Below are 17906 nucleotides of genomic sequence, written 5' to 3'. Positions count from 1 at the left end.
ATTTTTTCTATTCATACAAAAAGCATAAGTACCTTTTTAATGATAATCACAATGTTGCACTGAGAGACTAGAAACATTTCTTTTTTTAGTCATTTTTCAAAGATTAGATACCTAAGAGAGACATTTGCCAATGTTTCTTTTGGGCAGTGGAGGACACATTTGAGCTTGCGTTGCCTCAGATGCTGGTTGCTAATTCTGGAGTGAGGTAAACACTCTGGTTGGTTCAGGGCATGTATGGATTGCGGGCATATTTCAGCTATCTTCTTGAAGCTAAGCTGGTTAAAATCTGGTCCGGACATGTACAGGACTCAGTCTTGGTCACACGTATGCCACTTTAAGCTTATGCTCATGGACAGGTCACACTTATACCACTTTGAGCTCCATGATGGAAGAAAGGAGGCATTTATGCATAATAGATATTTTTAGATTGTGAGCCCTTTTGGGACAGGAATCCATTTAGTTATTTGACTTGTCTGTAAACCACTTTATGAACTTTTTGTTGAAAAGCGATATATAAATACTGCTAATAATATTCTGACTACTAAAATAAGTCGCTGTGTGATGAATCACTCCAAATCCTTGTCTCTTAATAGTCTCTCATTTGAGAGTGGTACCCATCAGCTCCTGAGACAACTTCCTTCCTTCAAGCTATAAAGTGCTACTTTAGTAGGTCATATATAATTTGTATAACTCATGGGTGCATTTTTGTAAATGGAACTGGAAAAAAGCCAGAAGCATCCATTTTTACCTGTACTGTTGTAATGGTGTTCCTTGTGTTGAGCTCTTGAAATGGGCATCTGTGCAGAGTGTAAGGAACCCAGCTCCCAAAACAACTATCTCTTGCATTAATGCTACTTTACCACAGTGAATCTTTTTTCTAATACCTTTCTTGTTTGTATGTGTTAATCAGATTATGACAGGGCACGAAGAATGTGTTCAAATGCTATTGGAACAAGAGGCATTGATTTTGTGTAAGGATGCCAGAGGCCGGACACCTCTACATTATGCAGCAGCTCGAGGTCATGCCACGTGGCTGAGCGAATTAATGCAATTGGCGCTTTCAGAAGAGGACTACAGTTTTAAAGATAATCAGAGCTATACACCATTGCACTGGGCTTCTTATAATGGTAAGGATTCATGCCAAGCTCATATTTTACATCATGTGCGTTGTTGCTTACTGCAGTCTTTGCCATATGTTTAATAGTATGGGCTTAATGCAAGCATACTCGTTTAACTGTAGGTTATTGCAAATACAATTATGCCACTCAAAATTATATAAATAGCAAAAATGCAAGAATGCATAAACCAGCGTTCAGAGTCTCGTAACAAATCACCGTGACACTTCACAGTGTTCAATTTAAGCAAGTTCTTCTAAGTATTCATGTTATCAGAGCAAACAAAGCTATTTTGTGGGTGACTGTCCAACTAGGCAAATGCACAGTGCTTAGGGGCCCTCTTCTCCCAGTGTTGCACAGCTCTACTGCTGCTGCCGCCTCTCTTTTGACCTTTGCCTTATGCCTTTGCTGTTGCTAGCATTGTAGAAATGTACTATACCTATACATACAGCATGCTCCCAATAGTAGCAATTCAACAGCAGTAGCAAAGGTAAGGGTTGCAGGCAACACCAGGCAGTGCCCTTCATCAGGAAAACCCCTCATTCAGAATAATGTTTCACTGCCCCATTGCAGGCTGGTGTTGATACATCTGAGCTGAACACCAGGAAACCTTCTTTCGGCACAAACCTGGCCTTGTGGTGCTCACAACCCAACTGACTAGGATCCTTCATTAACATTTGTCTCCTTAGCAGTCATTTGTGTGATAAAACTTTCCCTTAATTACTGTTATAAAAGGTTGATTTGAGACTACTGTTACTTATTGAGGGGGCTAGGTCTCTGAACATGTGCTAGGGAAGATTTGAGGGAATCCATCCAGCTTTCTCAACTAATGAATGACTCCTGTTCTGGAACATTTATCAGCAGATGAGCCAGGCTATAAAAGGGAATTGGAACTCAGCTACCTCTGTACCAGTGTTTCCTATCCTTCAGGAATGCTTCAAAGGAAGCAGAGTCAATAAATAGATGACTGTGCATAGAGAAGGATCTGTCCTTGCCTGCTCCGGCTAAGGAAAGAAGTCTGGATACTTACAGCAGAAAAAAAGAAGAGGTTTAAGCTCCCTGAAGGGAGGGAGGGTGTGAGAGTGTGAGAGTGAGAGAGAAAACAAGGAGTCTATTGTCAGGACCTCATTCTCCTTCTCACTCAGGTACTCACTTTGTGCCAGTATTAAATACTGTAGCATTTTAATTAATACCATCTAAGAGTTTGGACTCACAAACTCTTCTAGCTGAGAACATAAAGTGCTACTCTGAATTATAGAGGGCATTTCAGTTACAAACATTCTGTCACTTCCTTGCTTTTGCAATATGAAATTGTCTGCTGTTTTACAGGCAATGAAAGCTGTATAGAGGTACTGTTGGAACAGAAATCTTTCCACAACTTTAATGGGAACCCTTTCTCCCCATTGCACTGTGCTGTGTAAGTAGGAAATGAAGACTTTCACCTTCTTGCTATGACTTACGGTCCATGTCAGACAGAACTAGTAGTATGAGAGCAGTAAAGTCATAGAGACAATAGTATTCCCAGGTTGCTTCAGATCCAACAACTCATATATCCGATTGCCATTAAAATGTCATCTTAGCAAATCATCACAGTAGAAATAGTTTTCATAACATAGCTTTGTGCTGTGACTACATGCAAAGTATTACATGTAGAGAGAGCAAATTCCAAAATTTTGGTTTATTTTGAAACTGGGGCAAAAAGGAATATGAATTGCAGATTGTCACAATGCTTTGTAATTCCCCAGGTGTCAAATTATTGGGATACAAATGTTTCATTCTGTCATCTCAATAAATGAGTTCTAGAAATGATTGTAGTGTTCTTGCATACATGAGAACACACCACCATAATTTATGTATTTTGATTGTCAGTTTTTCTGTGTTATGCCCTATTACTTGATTTCATATTGTGCCCTGAAACAATAAAAAGCCTTATTCAAAACCAGTAATTTTAGTTTTACCTGAAAAGTGTTGGATAATATTGCTGTTACCACCAGTCCACAGTGGCTCAGGTCACACATCACACAGAATAATCACAGTTCTGCACAAAAGTCATGAACCTTCAGCTTTATGCACCCCACCTCCACTTTATGTGTGAGTGGAGGGAATTTTAAACTGAATCCCTGTTTCATATTTTGGCTTGTTTCCACACTCTGGTTACAACAAGCTAGGATTTGCTAGATGCAGAAATCATAGGAAATCCCAACCCACTTTAAGCAAGGACCGGAAATTTCAAGCTTCTCAGATGTTTTATAATCAAGGGGTGTACACTGCATGTGTGAACCAGTGGTCTGTTGGGTATTTTATGTGTTATTACGTGTTTTTATATTGTAATCTTTGCTGTGGACCAAGCACACCATGAATCCAAACTGCCAAAGATCTGGCCCTGTGTTATGAAGGAATGAAACAATTTATTGTTTTATAAACGTTTCTTATGTTTACTTTCTTTATAGAATCAATGATCATGAAAATTGTGCATCGCTACTCATTGGGACCATAGGTGCTGGCATTGTCAATTGTAAAGATGACAAGGGAAGGTAAACCTTGCTTGGGTAAAAATTTCCTTGTCTGCACTGAACAAGTTAAGATACGTAGACTTCAATCTTATCCAACTTTCCAGCTCCGATGCAGCCTTGCCAACGGGACGTGTACTGTCATGGAGGCCTCCTTAAGGTAAGGGAATGATTGTTCCCTTATCTTGTGACTGCATCAGTGCTGGAAAGTTGGATAGAATTAGGCTCTTAGGAACTGTAGTCTTATCCACACTTACCTGGGAGTAAGCTCCATTGACTACAATAGGACTACCTTCTGAATAGGACTATAATAGGACTGACTTCTGAGACATGCATAGGATTGGGCTCTAAGTTTGTAACATGGAATCAACTCCTCCCTGAAAAACTTGAGTTTAAAGATTTCTTAAAGAATCATTAATGAATACCGTTAAAACCAATATTTAGACCCAAATCCTAAACCACTTTCCAGTGCTGACATAGCAGTGCCAAGGGGGCATGTGCTGCATCCTGCAGTTGGGTGGCACTCACAGAGCCCTCCTCAAAGTAAGGGGATGTTTATTACCTCACCTTGGAACTGCAATTGCCCTTAAGTCAGTGCTGGAAAATGGGTTAGGATTGCGTCCTTAATTTTATAATGAAGAAATGTTCCCTAGTTTTGTTATGTCCAGGCCTGAAGATAGTTGTCCCTAGTTATAAATAACACTTTCATCCTATGGTCTGGAATAGTTGTTCCCAAACTCAGGGTCCATGGCCCACCAGTGGGTCATGGCCCAATTTTTGGTGGGCTAAGTAGGTTAGGCTATGTGCATCAAGGGTTAAACAACCTCCTACTTGTGGGGAGCACTGCTGCCCAATCACTGTTGTAGCCATAGAGGCTTGAGTGTCTGGTAAAGTGAAACTCTTTTTTAGGTGTGTACTGATGTTAAAAAGTTTGGGAACCACTGGAGAATCATGGTGGTTCAACATGCAGTCTGCGAGGTCCTTTTTGGCACCCCCCAAGAGCCCTGCCACAGCTCCCTGCCTCCTCCTGCTTCATTGGCTTTTTTTTATCTCCCTGCCATGCCTTTTCAGCTTCTCCTTTGGAGAAGGAAAAGCGAGAATGGTGCAGCAGAGAGATCAAAAAGCCCCGCCGTGCCTACTGCCATCTCTGCCACTTAACCTCTGCCACTCATGTCACCACTAACTGCTTCCAGGTTGGTACAGTTGAAAACTCCAGGGTCACTCCAGGTCACTCCAGGGTCATGCACCCCTTGGCTGCTAGACGTTGGACTGCCCTGGCCTAGATAAATTGGCTGTTGCTTCACCAGCACAATGAACTCAGTTTCACCCTTCCCCACTAGCTTATCTGCACCGGTAGGTGGGCAGCAGTCTCTTGACAGTCTGGGAAGGCTCCAGCCTTCCCACTGATATGTTCACCATGTTGCCAGAGCATGTTTTATGGCTGCTTTTCAGCAGCCAGTGCTGTGGAACATGCATACCACCAGTGGGGCAGCCCAATAGATATTATGAATATTATAGTAGGCGTAGATCACTGTAGATCTCTGTAGGCGTAGATCTCTGTAGGCGTAGATCACTGTGGAAATGTTCAAAAGCCATTTAGACCAATGTGGAATGTTGATGAGGAGGAGAGCTCAAACATGACCCAGCAATTCATCACCATTTTAAAATGAATCAATTTTTGAGTTACTTTTCATGATAATTTATCATCTGATGCTGCCTTATTTTATATTTTTCAATTATACTGTTACTGCAAATAAAGTCGTTGCCTGCCCAGGGATTTACATTTTTGTAATTCGCTTTTTGGAATTCCTCTCAATATAAATTTTATCCTATACGGTTGTATTCTATGTGTAGACTGAATGAGTGCAATGTACCTTATTCTTCAATATTAGGAAATCTCTAACTGTACTTTGTTTCCACTTAGAACACCACTTCATGCAGCTGCCTTTGCTGACCATGTAGAATGCTTGCAGCTTCTTTTAAGCCACAATGCACAAGTGAATGCTGCAGATAATTCAGGGAAGACACCACTTATGATGGCTGCTGAAAAAGGGCACATAGGTGCTGTAGGTAAGTCCTTTTGCATTAATGTCTGTAGAGCTGTACAGAAGGTATTTTGTATGCTTGTTAAAAGAAAGCAATCTTGATACACAAACAATTGACCCTATTTGTGGCACCTACAGTTTCTTCATACCTAAACCCTTCTGTCTGTATCAAGATTTAGCAGAGTGTCATACAGAACTATAGCCTTATTGGTTTTAGGAAATGCAAGATATAGTACAGAGAAAGGTGATATAGGCCCAAATCGTAACCAGCTTTCCAGCACTGGCATAGTGGTGCCAATGGAACATGTGCGGCATCCTGCAGTTGGGTGGCTCTCACAGAGGCCTCCTCAAAGTAAGGGAATGTTTTTCCCTTACCACGGAGCTGCATTGCCCTTATGTTGGTGCTGGAAAATGGGTTAGGATTGCGCCCATAGTGGAACTGCTATTTGTGAAGAGCTGCACAGAGCTCCTTTATTAGGAGAAAAGGCTAATATTTAGCTGCGTAAGTTTACTATCGCTAGTCACTTTCTGTAAAAAAAAAAAAAAAGTTATCTAAACCACTAGTGTAATTTGCCCCTCCAAGCACACTTCCTCTGGCAGTTCTTAATAAAGTGATGCAGGGAATGGAGTACTGGCTAATGAGTGTGCAGCCAATTTGTTAGCTGTATGCAGTAAGTTTTACATGTATTGTACATGATATAAATAGAGATTGATCATAATTTATCTGGGATTTGGTTGGTAGTCTTATGGTTATTTTATTTCTCTCTCCTAGATTTTTTGGTGAACAGTGCCAAGGCTGATCTAACTCTGAAGGATAAAGACTTGAATACATCCATGCACTTGGCTAGCAGTAAAGTATGTTTTAAATTTGTGTATGTGTGTGCATGCATGCATGTGCATGAATGCACATGTATGAAGAGCAAAGCAAAACCATGAACTGGTAGATGTATAAAAGATATACATCTTCTAGGTAAATTGGATTCTGTATACAGTGGAGCCGTACACACCCTGTAATCTACAATAGCCAACGTGTTCTGGAACACTTTCTGAAAATGTTTACACAAAAAACCATTCCTGTTTTACTAATTTATGAGAGTTTGCAGTAAGAATTAGTCAGGAACAGTTTTCTGAAGTCAAACCTGAGAAAGCACATGGGGCTTCCAGCTAAACCCTGATATAATTAAATACAGGTGTGCCCCATATCCACAGGGGTTCAGTTCTGGAACCCCCGCGGTTAAGAGAAAACATAGATACAGGCGAACACTTCCCCCCCCCCTTGGAGACAAGGGGAACTCTGCTCCCCTCACCTCTGGAGGGTCCTCTGAGGCAAGCAGTGGCTGCAGACTGAGCCCTAGAGCTAAAAAAATCACTTCCCGATTCTCTATGAAACCTGAAGTGATATTTTTAATGCCTTATAAGGCACTGGGAGGCCTGGGAAAGCCCTCCAGGGGCATGTGTATGGGGGGGGGCATGAACCCAATCTGTGACTAACAATCTATGAATCTAGGGGCCCCCTGTATTTCTATATTTATAAAATTTTGTAAATAAAGAAGCACAGTCTCAGCATTTTTATTTATTGCAGGGTCATGAAAAATGTGCCTTGTTGATACTTGACAAGATACAAGAACAGAGCCTTATAAATGCAAAAAATAATGCATTACAAACGTAAGTATAGTAGGCTATTAAAAATGTACTTGTATTATTTGCTTATTATGTACAGTTTTCCTAAAGTCTTGCATAATTTAGATTTTTGCATTTTGCAAATGTGATATACACTTCTGGATTTTGTTTTGGTTTTTGGAAACATGAGTTTAACATTTTCAGGTAAATGTTTATGCTATCTAGTGCTGGCCAGCACTTGAGCATGCACTCCACAACACTTAAAAAAAAATACATTAAGCCTATTTGAATCTAGACATTTTATTTTCTAGACCTCTTCACGTTGCTGCACAGAATGGCTTGAAGATGGTAGTTGAGGAGTTGCTAGCAAAAGGGGCCTGTGTACGAGCAGTAGATGAAAACGGTAAGTGAGACCTTATGTATTCATAAGCAATAACTGTATCATTATTGAATACATGTATGTATATTTCTAAATTACATACACAAGCTAACTGTAAAAAATGATGTCCATTGTGTGATTTCTTAAGCAAGAAAATACGTCTTATCTATTATACCACATTTTATTTAACATATATACAATAGGCAGTCCCCTCAAGTCATTGTTGTCATCTTTACTGCCATCCTGTGGAAATGGATGAAATGATAAGGGTTCAAGGAGGCTTCTGCTGACAGAACAGGGCCCCCCCATATCTGTGGATTCACTTACGTGCAGATTGCGTCTGTGGGGCCTTGCGCATCGTGCCTCCGGAACTTGGGGAGCTTGGGAGGGTCCTTGGAGCCCAGCAGATGCCTCGGATGTCTGTTGGTGGCCTCTGCCAGGCTCAGCTAGAAAAAAAAAACAACTCTTCAGGTCTCTTAGTGATATATAGAAAGATAGATAGAAAGAAACCTTTATTGGCAAACAAGTAGTCATATAAAAGAGAGACAGTGAATTAAAATAATCATAATAATGCAGACACTGATCCTCTAGCATTGCAATCCTATACAGAACACTGAATCAGCATAGCAGCATGGGGCAGCACTAGTACACTAGTGTTATGGGTGGATAACTTACATGTGTGGTGACCATTCTGGAAGCATTTTGGTTATTACAAGGCCGCTACATCCATGTGGACATATACATCCAATTAGCCACCTTTTACAAAAGGGTTATATAACAGATAGACATCACAATAAAAGAGATCTGTTAAACTTAAGCGGAATCTGTGATGAAATTAGTGAAGACCACTAGACAAGCTGCAGCAGAAGCAACAACACATTACATGATACGCACCCAAAGAGAGGAACCTCATAGTCAGAAATGCCCCATATGCTAGCTTGTTTTCACTTCCATTTCCCGAGAACTCATAGCTGTATAGACAAAAAGGGCAACGTTATCAAGAGTTTCTCCTTCCTCTGTTGACAAAAGGGCTTGCAGCATATCTGCTTCCGCCCATCACTGGAAACATGCCAAAATTGGCATAAGATATTTCTGGCAATGAGGCTCGTGCAAGGGGCAGAACAAGATGACATGTTCTAGTGTCTCCGCATGATTTAGGTTGCAGGGACAGAGCCCTGATGACAAGGTATTCCCTTATACCGTCCCCATAAAAGGACTGAAGTAAGGGCATTACATCTTGCCAACATAAAGGCTCTTCTTAGCTGTGGGTTATGCAGGTAAATTAAATAAGATGGCATCCTACCAAACTGGACAGGAAAATCAAAGTGCAATGGAGAACAGGAGGTTTTAGCCTTACTAATTAGCTCTTGGCATTCAATATCAAGAGTTCTCTCTCTGATGGCTCTAAATGCGGAGGTTTGGCCCATCATGCCCAGCCTCTCAATATCAAGACCTGTAGACTTCAACTTGGCAAACAGTACAGTGATCCCATATGGCGGGACCGTGTCTGATACCAGTTGGTACATCAGACTATCATTAGTCACATTAAAGAGAACTCCAAGCCAGAATTTTGCAAATCTCCTAGTGCTTTATAAGGCATTAAAACATCACTTCTGATTTTTTAACTATTGGGTTCAGTCTGAGCCCAGCAGAGGCCCTGGACAGAGGTCCAGGGCCTCTGCTTGTCTTAGAGGACCCTCAGCTCTGGAGGGGGAGAGGGAGGGGGAGACATTCGCCCATATCAGTGGAAACCGCATAATGGTCTCACATAACTGCGGGGGGTTCTGGAATGGAACCCCCTCAGATACGGGGGCCCACCTGTATCTTTCAAATAAACTGAATTATATTAAGACAAATTTTAATTCTGTTTCACCAATCACCATTTATACTGAATGTTCTTGTGTATGGTAGTTCTTAAGTGGTTGAGTGGGTGGCAATCTGACATGACAAAAATTATTACTCATTGTTACAAAACATTTTCATAGTTGCTGTCCCTCCCCAAAAGTAACCAATTAGTAGGGGTGGCATTAGAGGTTGGCAAGGTCAGACACTGGCCCCAGGCCCAGACCCATCAGAAGACACATCTGGCTTAAACCAATCCCTGAACTCTCATTACTTGTGGAAGTGCCCTGTGCAGCATTGGGGTGGGCGAGTGGTGCATAGCAGGCCCACTGCAGGGCTTAGGGACCTAGCAATGAGATGCTGGCACTCTGGCACTGCTAATGATACATGCCTATGACAGTTCAAAAACCAATGTGTAAATGGCATGGGGTTCTGATGTCAAAAGGAAACAAAATCCAGATTCTGGCTTGATGTATGCAAGTCTTTGAGGAGAGCTACTCAGATGTTTAGATCCTGGCTATTGAAAGCTAGAGATGGACAGCATTAATTAAGTACCAACTTCTTTAACTTTAGTTACAGAGAGTAGGGTGCAATCCTAACCTACTTTCCAGCACTGACATAAGGGCAATGTAGCTCTGAGGTTAGGGAACAAACATTCCCTTACTTTGAGGAGGCTTCCATAAGTGCCACCCAAATGCAGGATGCACCGCACATCCCATTGGCACAGCTATGTCAACGTTGGAAAATTGGTTAGGATTTGGGCCTTAATCTGATTTTTTAAAAAATTGATTTGGTCCTAAACACCAAAATGAAAACACTGGTCTGGATCCAAAGAACCACACAGTTCATTCCATATATCTAAGGAGGATTTGGATTTTTGCTTCTCTACAAGCAAATCCCTTGTGCTGTTTCGCAAACTGTCTTTGAAATTGAGAGGGCTTTCAAAAGCAATGTGTGATATGGCACAATGTGGGTAGCATCAGCTAATCAAATAAGAAAAGTAAAAAACCTTATTGGGATGAGCTCAAACACCTGAGCACATCTAAAGTGCCTGGGAGAAGGCAGTCCCCTTCCTTCTCCTTTTGTTTGTTTTGCTTCGCAAATGAATTGGTCATTAGTTCAGATCTCCCCCCCACCCACATGAGCTGTCTGACACCAACATCTCTTCATCAAAGGTACAAAAGGATCTTGGCTCTAATTTATTTAGTTTAACTTTGACAGCCTCCCACCTTGTCTTCTTTACAGAGTGTACTGGACACAATTCACTGTTGTGAAAATTTGCATTTCTTCACTATTGCTCAATAAAAGATAGGGAAAAATGGTCACCTTGCAAACTTAGGGAATCTGTTTTATGGAGTAACTGGGCATACATGAAATTTGATATTAGGGCCCAATCCTATCCCCTGCCAGCCTGCATGATGCAGCGGCTAGTTCATCCATTTTTTCCTATACAAGTGAATGGCTGCTGTTCACATCTTGGAGGAAATTAAAGTGCTGCATTTGCGGACGTTGTTGCCTGCCCTGTGCCCAGTCCAACCCTGCCCTGTACCCAGCCCTTATTAACAGGGAATTTATGTTAGAGATGCACTGTCTTGAGGGTCATTCAAATACATAGCTCTTTTCTTTGCACAATCTTTCCCATCACAATGATGAACACTTTACTAGCGATTTATAATCTGATTTTGGTCTACAAAAATCCTATTTACATTCATCTACTGAGTTCAGAAGGAAATTCAAAATGAACCCATTAAACTAGAACATTTACTTTATGATTGGTATATACATAAACAAAATGTATCTGCTTGCGTACAGAGAGAGGTCTAACACCATCACATTTTAGTGAAAATGATGTAGTCAGATCCAATTATGATGAGGTATTTGGATTCTGTACTGTAACTTTCAAGTTTTCACTTCAGCAGGATTGTTCTTACGTTTATTGTATATTTTGATCATTATTGCAAGCTTTCTGAATAAAAATATGTGCTTAATGGCCGCCTACGTATTGTAGCAGTAATCACCCATTCATTCATATTTACTTCTTTAGTCCATTTGCTTAATTTGTAAAAGTGTTACTCTCTAGTAGTAACTAGGTTTATGAAACATCAGTATTGTGCATTTACTTTTGAATGAAAGTCATTGTTCTCAGAATGAGAGTTCCTCTTTTGATATGAATGGAAACTAGAGATGTCTCAGTTCATTAAGTTGTATTCTAATCATGTTGTCCATGTGGAATATGGTTTATTTGTGTTTATTTCATTTTGTGGAGGCTGTAAGTTGCCTGTTTTCTTAAAACAATGCAAATAAAAATAGTGCTTGTTATTATCATATTAGCTTAAACCACTTTGTGAATTGTGTACTTTCCCAGCATCGTATTCCCAGCATGCCTAATTTAAATAGTAACACTGCCTTGCCTTCTGTGATTGTGACTAAACATACATCTCCAGGCTATGAACTCATCGTGAGATGTATCTGAGGAATGCTCGAATCTCTATCTAGTACCCCAGTACTAACCATTGCTTTGTCTGCATTTGTGCCCAGGTCATACGCCAGCCCTGGCTTGCGCTCCTAACAAAGACGTGGCTGACTGCCTGGCACTCATTTTGGCTACCATGATGCCTTTTTCTCCTTCCAGCACAATGACGACTCTCAACTTCGTTTCTTTTAAAAAAGACAATTTAAGCAGGACTCATCTCTGCAATAGCTCCAATATGAGTAGTACCATTAATTCCTATAGTAAGCCCTTGAGTAACGATGTAGGAGCAGAAAATGGATATAATGAAAATGATTCTGATTCTGAAACATTTTGATTTTAGCACATAACACCCCTTTTTTGGTTGTGTTTGGATTGAAGTTGACATTTTACTTTTAAATGGCCTGAATTCCAGAATTACGGTTGACCTTCACTTACAACTGCAATATGTACAGCTAGGGAATGAAAGGCTTCCAGGTGCAGTTAAATAGAATCTTTCCAAAAATTAAAAATTAGAAGTTTTTATTGAAGTTCATTCTTCTTAATGTTCTGCTACTTCCAACTCTGTATACTTTCTGTAGGTCCTAAGGGCTCCTGTGGAAGTCTCTACCTCCTCTTTTATGCAGAAAGCTAAAGCTGCCTTTTCCTTTTGACAGCACAAGTGAACAGGGAACTGCCATGTACATAATAATTTGTTCGCTCGAAGTATGCTGTTAATATGAAGATGTTTTGCAGTGTTTGTAGGTCACACAAAGAAATTCCAGTCTCTTTACTTTGTTTTATACCTATGTAGTCTCTGTTTTTAATTTGTTATACAAACCAAAGGTAAAACCACTTTTTTTTTTGTTTGCTTGGAAGAACTGCTGTTATCACCACTTTAGGTGGAAATCGAAATGTCGACATTCTTTACATATTAAGCACTTAAATACACAAAAGGCACTTTTAAAAGACATTAGCCACGTCTTCATTTACAATATGAAAACTTTTAGGACCAAATCCTGCTTGCCTCAGTCATTACTCACCCTCTTGCATCAAAGAGATTATTGGTCAGATTGGTGTGATTTGCCTAACTGTTTTATTTTTCGGCACAAGCTTGCATGATTTATTTGCACTCTGCAATTAAGGGTCCCTGGGATCTTGTGTCATCTATGCTACCAGGCAATTATAAAATTCAATTCTAAACGAACGGTGTACCTAAATGTTTGAGATTTGCTAGTCGTAACTGATGCTTTACTTTAGGATTTCTAAACTTTTTTTTTTAACTTTGAATGTTTTTAGTTTTTAAAGTTTGCAACATTTGAGTTATATCGAGTTCCTATTCACTGTAATTACTGTAACTGTTTTATGGTATACACAGCAGATAAAACCAAAATACACAAAGTGAAAAAGCCAGTCAATCAGAAAGTTTTAAAGAGAATTGTGATATATTAGAAAGGCCTGCTGTCAACAGCTTATTTTAAACATCTGCATTATGAATATCTACTCCTTTTGCCAAAGTTTCTAGGTCAAACGGACCCTGTTCTTTGCCTGAAAAAGATGTACAGAAAGAAGAATGAGACTCTTAAAATGCAAGGAACTAACCAGCTATACCATGAGGACCAAAAGGCTTCAGTATCTTATATGGGAAGACTTTGTTATTTTTTTAATAATGCAAGTGAAAAATCAATTAACTTTTCTAAACACACACGCACACAAAGTGTTTTATGTAATTAAAAGTCTTGGCTGTATTGTACACTTTGAGACACAAATTTCTAGTAGACATTTTGACATTTGTAACTGATGATGTGTTGATCACAGCTTATTTTTCCAGACTAGAAAATGTTCATATACTTTTAATGTTAAATGTGTTTATATTTATTTAAATTGAAACAAGTGCCCAGAAAAAAATGACCATGGTTTGTTCTTCTTTTTAGTTATTTTATGTCTTATTAGCTAGGAATCTAGGCAAGCCCTGGTATGCTAGGCTTGAGGGAAAAGTAAGGGCACATGATGTAGTAGCTACTGTTTTTGGTTTTTCTAAAGTAAACTAGGTGTAATGGCAAAGTAAAATTCTGCCCAGGCCAGTATGACCTGGGGAATGGAGGTGAGTGCTGCAGGAATCGACAGCACTCTTTGCCAGAAGGGCCTGCATAGGAAAAGTCCATAGTGGATGTATTCAATCTGTAATAAAATGGTCCTCCACAGTTGTATAGCGTAAAGCAGCGGCACTCAAACCCGTGGCCGCTGTGAGCTTGGAATGTGGTCCCTGTCCGGACTGCATCTGAGCATTCAACCTGGGCGCCACCTGAAGTCCTCCTCAACAGGGACATTCTGGGCAGTTGTGTTGTCTGCCCAGCATCCCAGATGGCTGCACAACAGGACGTCTAGGCGGATGCGACTGCCCAGAGCGTCACTGTCCTCTGATTGAGGAGGACTTTGTGCGGTGCCCGTGGAACTGAAAAGTCTGCTCACTGGGCGGACGGATCTGCCCGAATGCTGGATCCAGCCCCCAGGCCAGCATTTGCATGGCCCTAGTGTAAAGCAATAGGAAGACAGTATTGCCAGGAGCGAAAGGCCCCTCCTCCCTCATAGGAGATGTGCGTGTGCATATATGCATGATTGCACATGCGCATGCAAAAGGTTTCAGATTGTGATGGCATCTTGAACCATTCTCTTACAGTCTCTCCTTTCAGCTGATGTCCTAGGGGCTGTTTCTTGCACTCCATTTTGTCCTTGGCTACTCTTAGTGAGGTACAAACTGTGTGGAAACCACAAACAGTTGTTGAGGGTGGATGTGCGTATCAATTGCTATTGTCTGCTTTGAAACACACAGAAAGGGAAACTTGGAGAATCTTTGACCATTCACCACTGCTATGTACTTGAGTGGAAACAAGAGGATTTTGACATGTGTGCCCCTGTGGTATGTATGTGTTTTGTAGTATGGTATTTGAACCTCAGCTGGGAAATGCAGTGTGAGAAGCTACCTCTAGTTGTATGGGTCTTCACAAAGATCTAAGCAAAATGGATGTCAAGGACTGTAGGTTGCTCCTTAATAACATGCACTGACAGGCTTTGCAATGAATACATGAGCATGGGATGCAGTCACAGGCATATTGAGCAGTCAGTACCTCAAGTATGGCTCTTACTTTAGCAGGCCAGTTCTGGAAACATGCAATACCAGCAGGGGGTTGTGCTGCGTAAGTGACCTCATGTATTAGAAATTTATAATTAGGCAGATGGTGCATGTTTCAAAATCTGTTTGTAAGGCAGATTGCAAGCCACTGTGTCAGATATTGCAGCAGTCATGGCAAAGGGACTTGCATGGTTCTGGGAGATCACTAATTAGGTATTGACAGTACGTCATATATAACCTATTAATGACAAATTCTCAGATTTTAGATATTTGGCTTCTTGTGAGAACATCGAAAATACTTTAGTTATTGAATACTATATGCTATGCAGTATCAGGGTAGAGTTTGAGAAGAACATAAATGACCAAGGAAGACAAACCTGACTGTCAGTGAGACCTAAACAGTCATGGCCATCCAATCACCTGGGTATTTCCCTGCTGTTACAGATCTGATTGGTCGGACTTCTGAAATGGAATACTTCCAAAGCTTAAATGGAAACATCTTGGGCTACTGACTCTTGGGACTCGTATTTCTTTTTCTGTGTTGGTTGCATTGGAAAAACTACGCATAGAGCAATCTTTTGCATGTCTACTCAGGAGTAAGTCCTATTGAGTTCAGTATACTTACTCCCAGGAAAGTATGTAGGATTGCAGCCTCAATCATGGGTACAATCCTCTTAGTACTGTAACTTTTTTATAACTGAAGTTGACATTGAACGTTGCTGAACAGCAATAATTGATATTTAGAGCACTTGAAATGAGGGGAGAACCAGTCTAGAACTGAGTAGAAATCCCTCACTTTCTTATTTCTAGGTTGAAACATTTTTTATGAGCAGAGAATGTTATTTCTTTACAGCAGAGCTAGTTACTCTTCTTTACTATTTATCTTTTCTTTTCCCCAGAAGTAACATCAAAGCAGTCATTGTTTATTTACAGGAATTTTTTCACATTGCCTATAGTGACGTCTTATGCCAATTTATTTTTCAGCGCATCAGCTACTTAGGGGACTGGCTTTTTAAAGACTGCAGTCCTAGGCATGCTTACTTGGACTTACTAAGCCTCATTGAACAAAGGAGGACTTAATTCTGAGTGCATATGCTTAGGGTCAGGCTGCATATTGAGTCACCCCTTTTTTTTCTCCTATCCTGAAACCCAAGCCTATATGGGAAAGACAATTAAATAATGTTTTAAATTAAGCCCATACAATACTTATGTCAGTGCATCACTTAAATGCTGCATAGAAAAGAACAGTAAAATCCACAACAACCATATAAAATAAAGGAGATATTTGCATTCAGTTTCAGTGGGATATACAGGTCCAGCCTATTTATACATGGATTTTTTATATACGGATTTGACTCAACACGAATGGCCACTGCAAATGAAAAGGAATGTGCTGATCCCTGGAGAAGGGGGAAAATGCATCGCTTTAAAATCAGTTTAAAAAACTGAACAGTCCTTTAACAATAGCCTCCTTAATGAGGGGGGGGGCAGCTGGCTGACAATCCATCAATCCTTCTCTCTCCAACAGCCCCTCCCTTCCCCCAGCACGTTTGCATTGGTGAAGGGAGGGGCTGAGTGAAGCGGTTGGAGGAGGACTGATTGATGGATTGTCTTCTTAATGACTCTTATCTTCGGGTCAAAGGTCAGCAAGGCTGTTTTTAAATCACCAGAGCAAAGAAACTTTGTTTTTTAAGTGGATTTGCTGTAGTGCGTTTTTTGCCATCCAAGTGAGTGCTTGGAATGGAACCCATGCGAATAATTAGTCTCAACCTGTATTGACCTCACACTAATTGTTATGGAAATAGGACACACTGTTTTGTAGCAGACACAGTATTGTTTTTAAATTATAGTACATATCAGATTTAATATGTTAACTTCATTTCTTCATCAGAGGCTATGTGTTCTGTTTGTTCCACTGGAATCAATGAGATTTGCTTTCAAATAAATGTTTTTAGAATTGAGAAGCATGACCTTCATTGTGAGTAGTAAATGCATGTGTTCCCAACCTATACACCCACATTTCTCCATTGACAACAAGTATTTAATTCTTGTGAAACTTCAGCTGCAGGGTTTTAATGCATGGCGCTTACTGCTTGCTGGTCTCTATTGTTTCAATGGTAAAATGAAATAGCTCAGGGGATTTCTGTTTTGTTGCTACTAAAAGGGCACCATGTTACATTTGGTACTTTTTGCAGCAAACATCTGCGGTGTTCAACTATGAATGTTGACAGATGCTTACATTCAATTTCTCATCTGCTCTGTTTAGAAACTTGACAATGGAACTGGGTTTCATCATGTAAGAAACTTTTTAGAGTGCCTTTTTATATTTGTGTATGCTGGGTATGTATTGTGAATACAGTGTATGTCCTTTCATTTGAGTAATACTGAAGCAATATAATACCTGTACATGTTCATTTCAAACCTTTTTTTGAATGTGGTTTTCTTTTTCTTTTTTAAAATTCTACTTCTGATAACATGAAAATTAGTATGCTAAATTTGTATAGAAATTGTTCATAATTTTTTGCAGTGCTGCAAACACTTTCTTATTACACAAAGCAAACCTTAGGTCAGTGTTATTGGGAAGTGTGTTTTAAAATGGTGACAATCTTGAGTGTGTATTAAATACAATTTAAGTGTTTGTTATGCAGTGATATACATATTAAAAAGCCAATATCTAATTTTTTTTTGTAGTTTTGTCTTCATATTTTATGCTTTTAGCATGTGCAATATATCTTTACAAACCATGGTGATATGAATCTGGTGCCAGTGTTACATTTTGTATGAAATGTTTGTAATAAACAATATGAAATATT

General features: G+C 40.0%; 1 protein-coding gene and 1 long non-coding RNA gene across 4 annotated transcripts in view; one reads left to right on the top strand and one right to left on the bottom strand.

The window, feature by feature from the left end:
- The window catches only part of ANKRD44 (ankyrin repeat domain 44), a 144647-nt gene extending 126741 nt beyond the window's left edge, over positions 1-17906 (top strand). For 2 of the 3 annotated variants that reach the window (XM_066615920.1, XM_066615834.1), the window contains exons 21-28: positions 911-1127; positions 2445-2532; positions 3566-3649; positions 5550-5695; positions 6443-6525; positions 7253-7335; positions 7602-7693; positions 13479-17906. In XM_066615920.1, coding sequence (XP_066472017.1) covers positions 911-1127; positions 2445-2532; positions 3566-3649; positions 5550-5695; positions 6443-6525; positions 7253-7335; positions 7602-7693; positions 13479-13537 — 852 coding nt within the window. In that variant the 3' untranslated portion in view covers positions 13538-17906. Of the gene's footprint in view, positions 1-910; positions 1128-2444; positions 2533-3565; positions 3650-5549; positions 5696-6442; positions 6526-7252; positions 7336-7601; positions 7694-12049 lie in introns of all 3 variants that reach the window. The other variant, XM_066616007.1, reaches the window with a different exon arrangement.
- LOC136640775 (uncharacterized) lies at positions 7274-8710 on the bottom strand. Its single transcript, XR_010793826.1, has 3 exons — positions 8564-8710; positions 7997-8115; positions 7274-7912 (listed from the first exon to the last, which is right to left on the bottom strand). It is a non-coding gene; the product is annotated as an uncharacterized lncRNA (long non-coding RNA).

The sequence above is a fragment of the Tiliqua scincoides genome, chromosome 1 (assembly GCF_035046505.1).
Source record: "Tiliqua scincoides isolate rTilSci1 chromosome 1, rTilSci1.hap2, whole genome shotgun sequence".
NCBI lineage: Eukaryota > Metazoa > Chordata > Lepidosauria > Squamata > Scincidae > Tiliqua > Tiliqua scincoides.
Note: the sequence above shows the minus strand (reverse complement) of the source record. Positions and strands in the feature narration are given on the sequence as shown.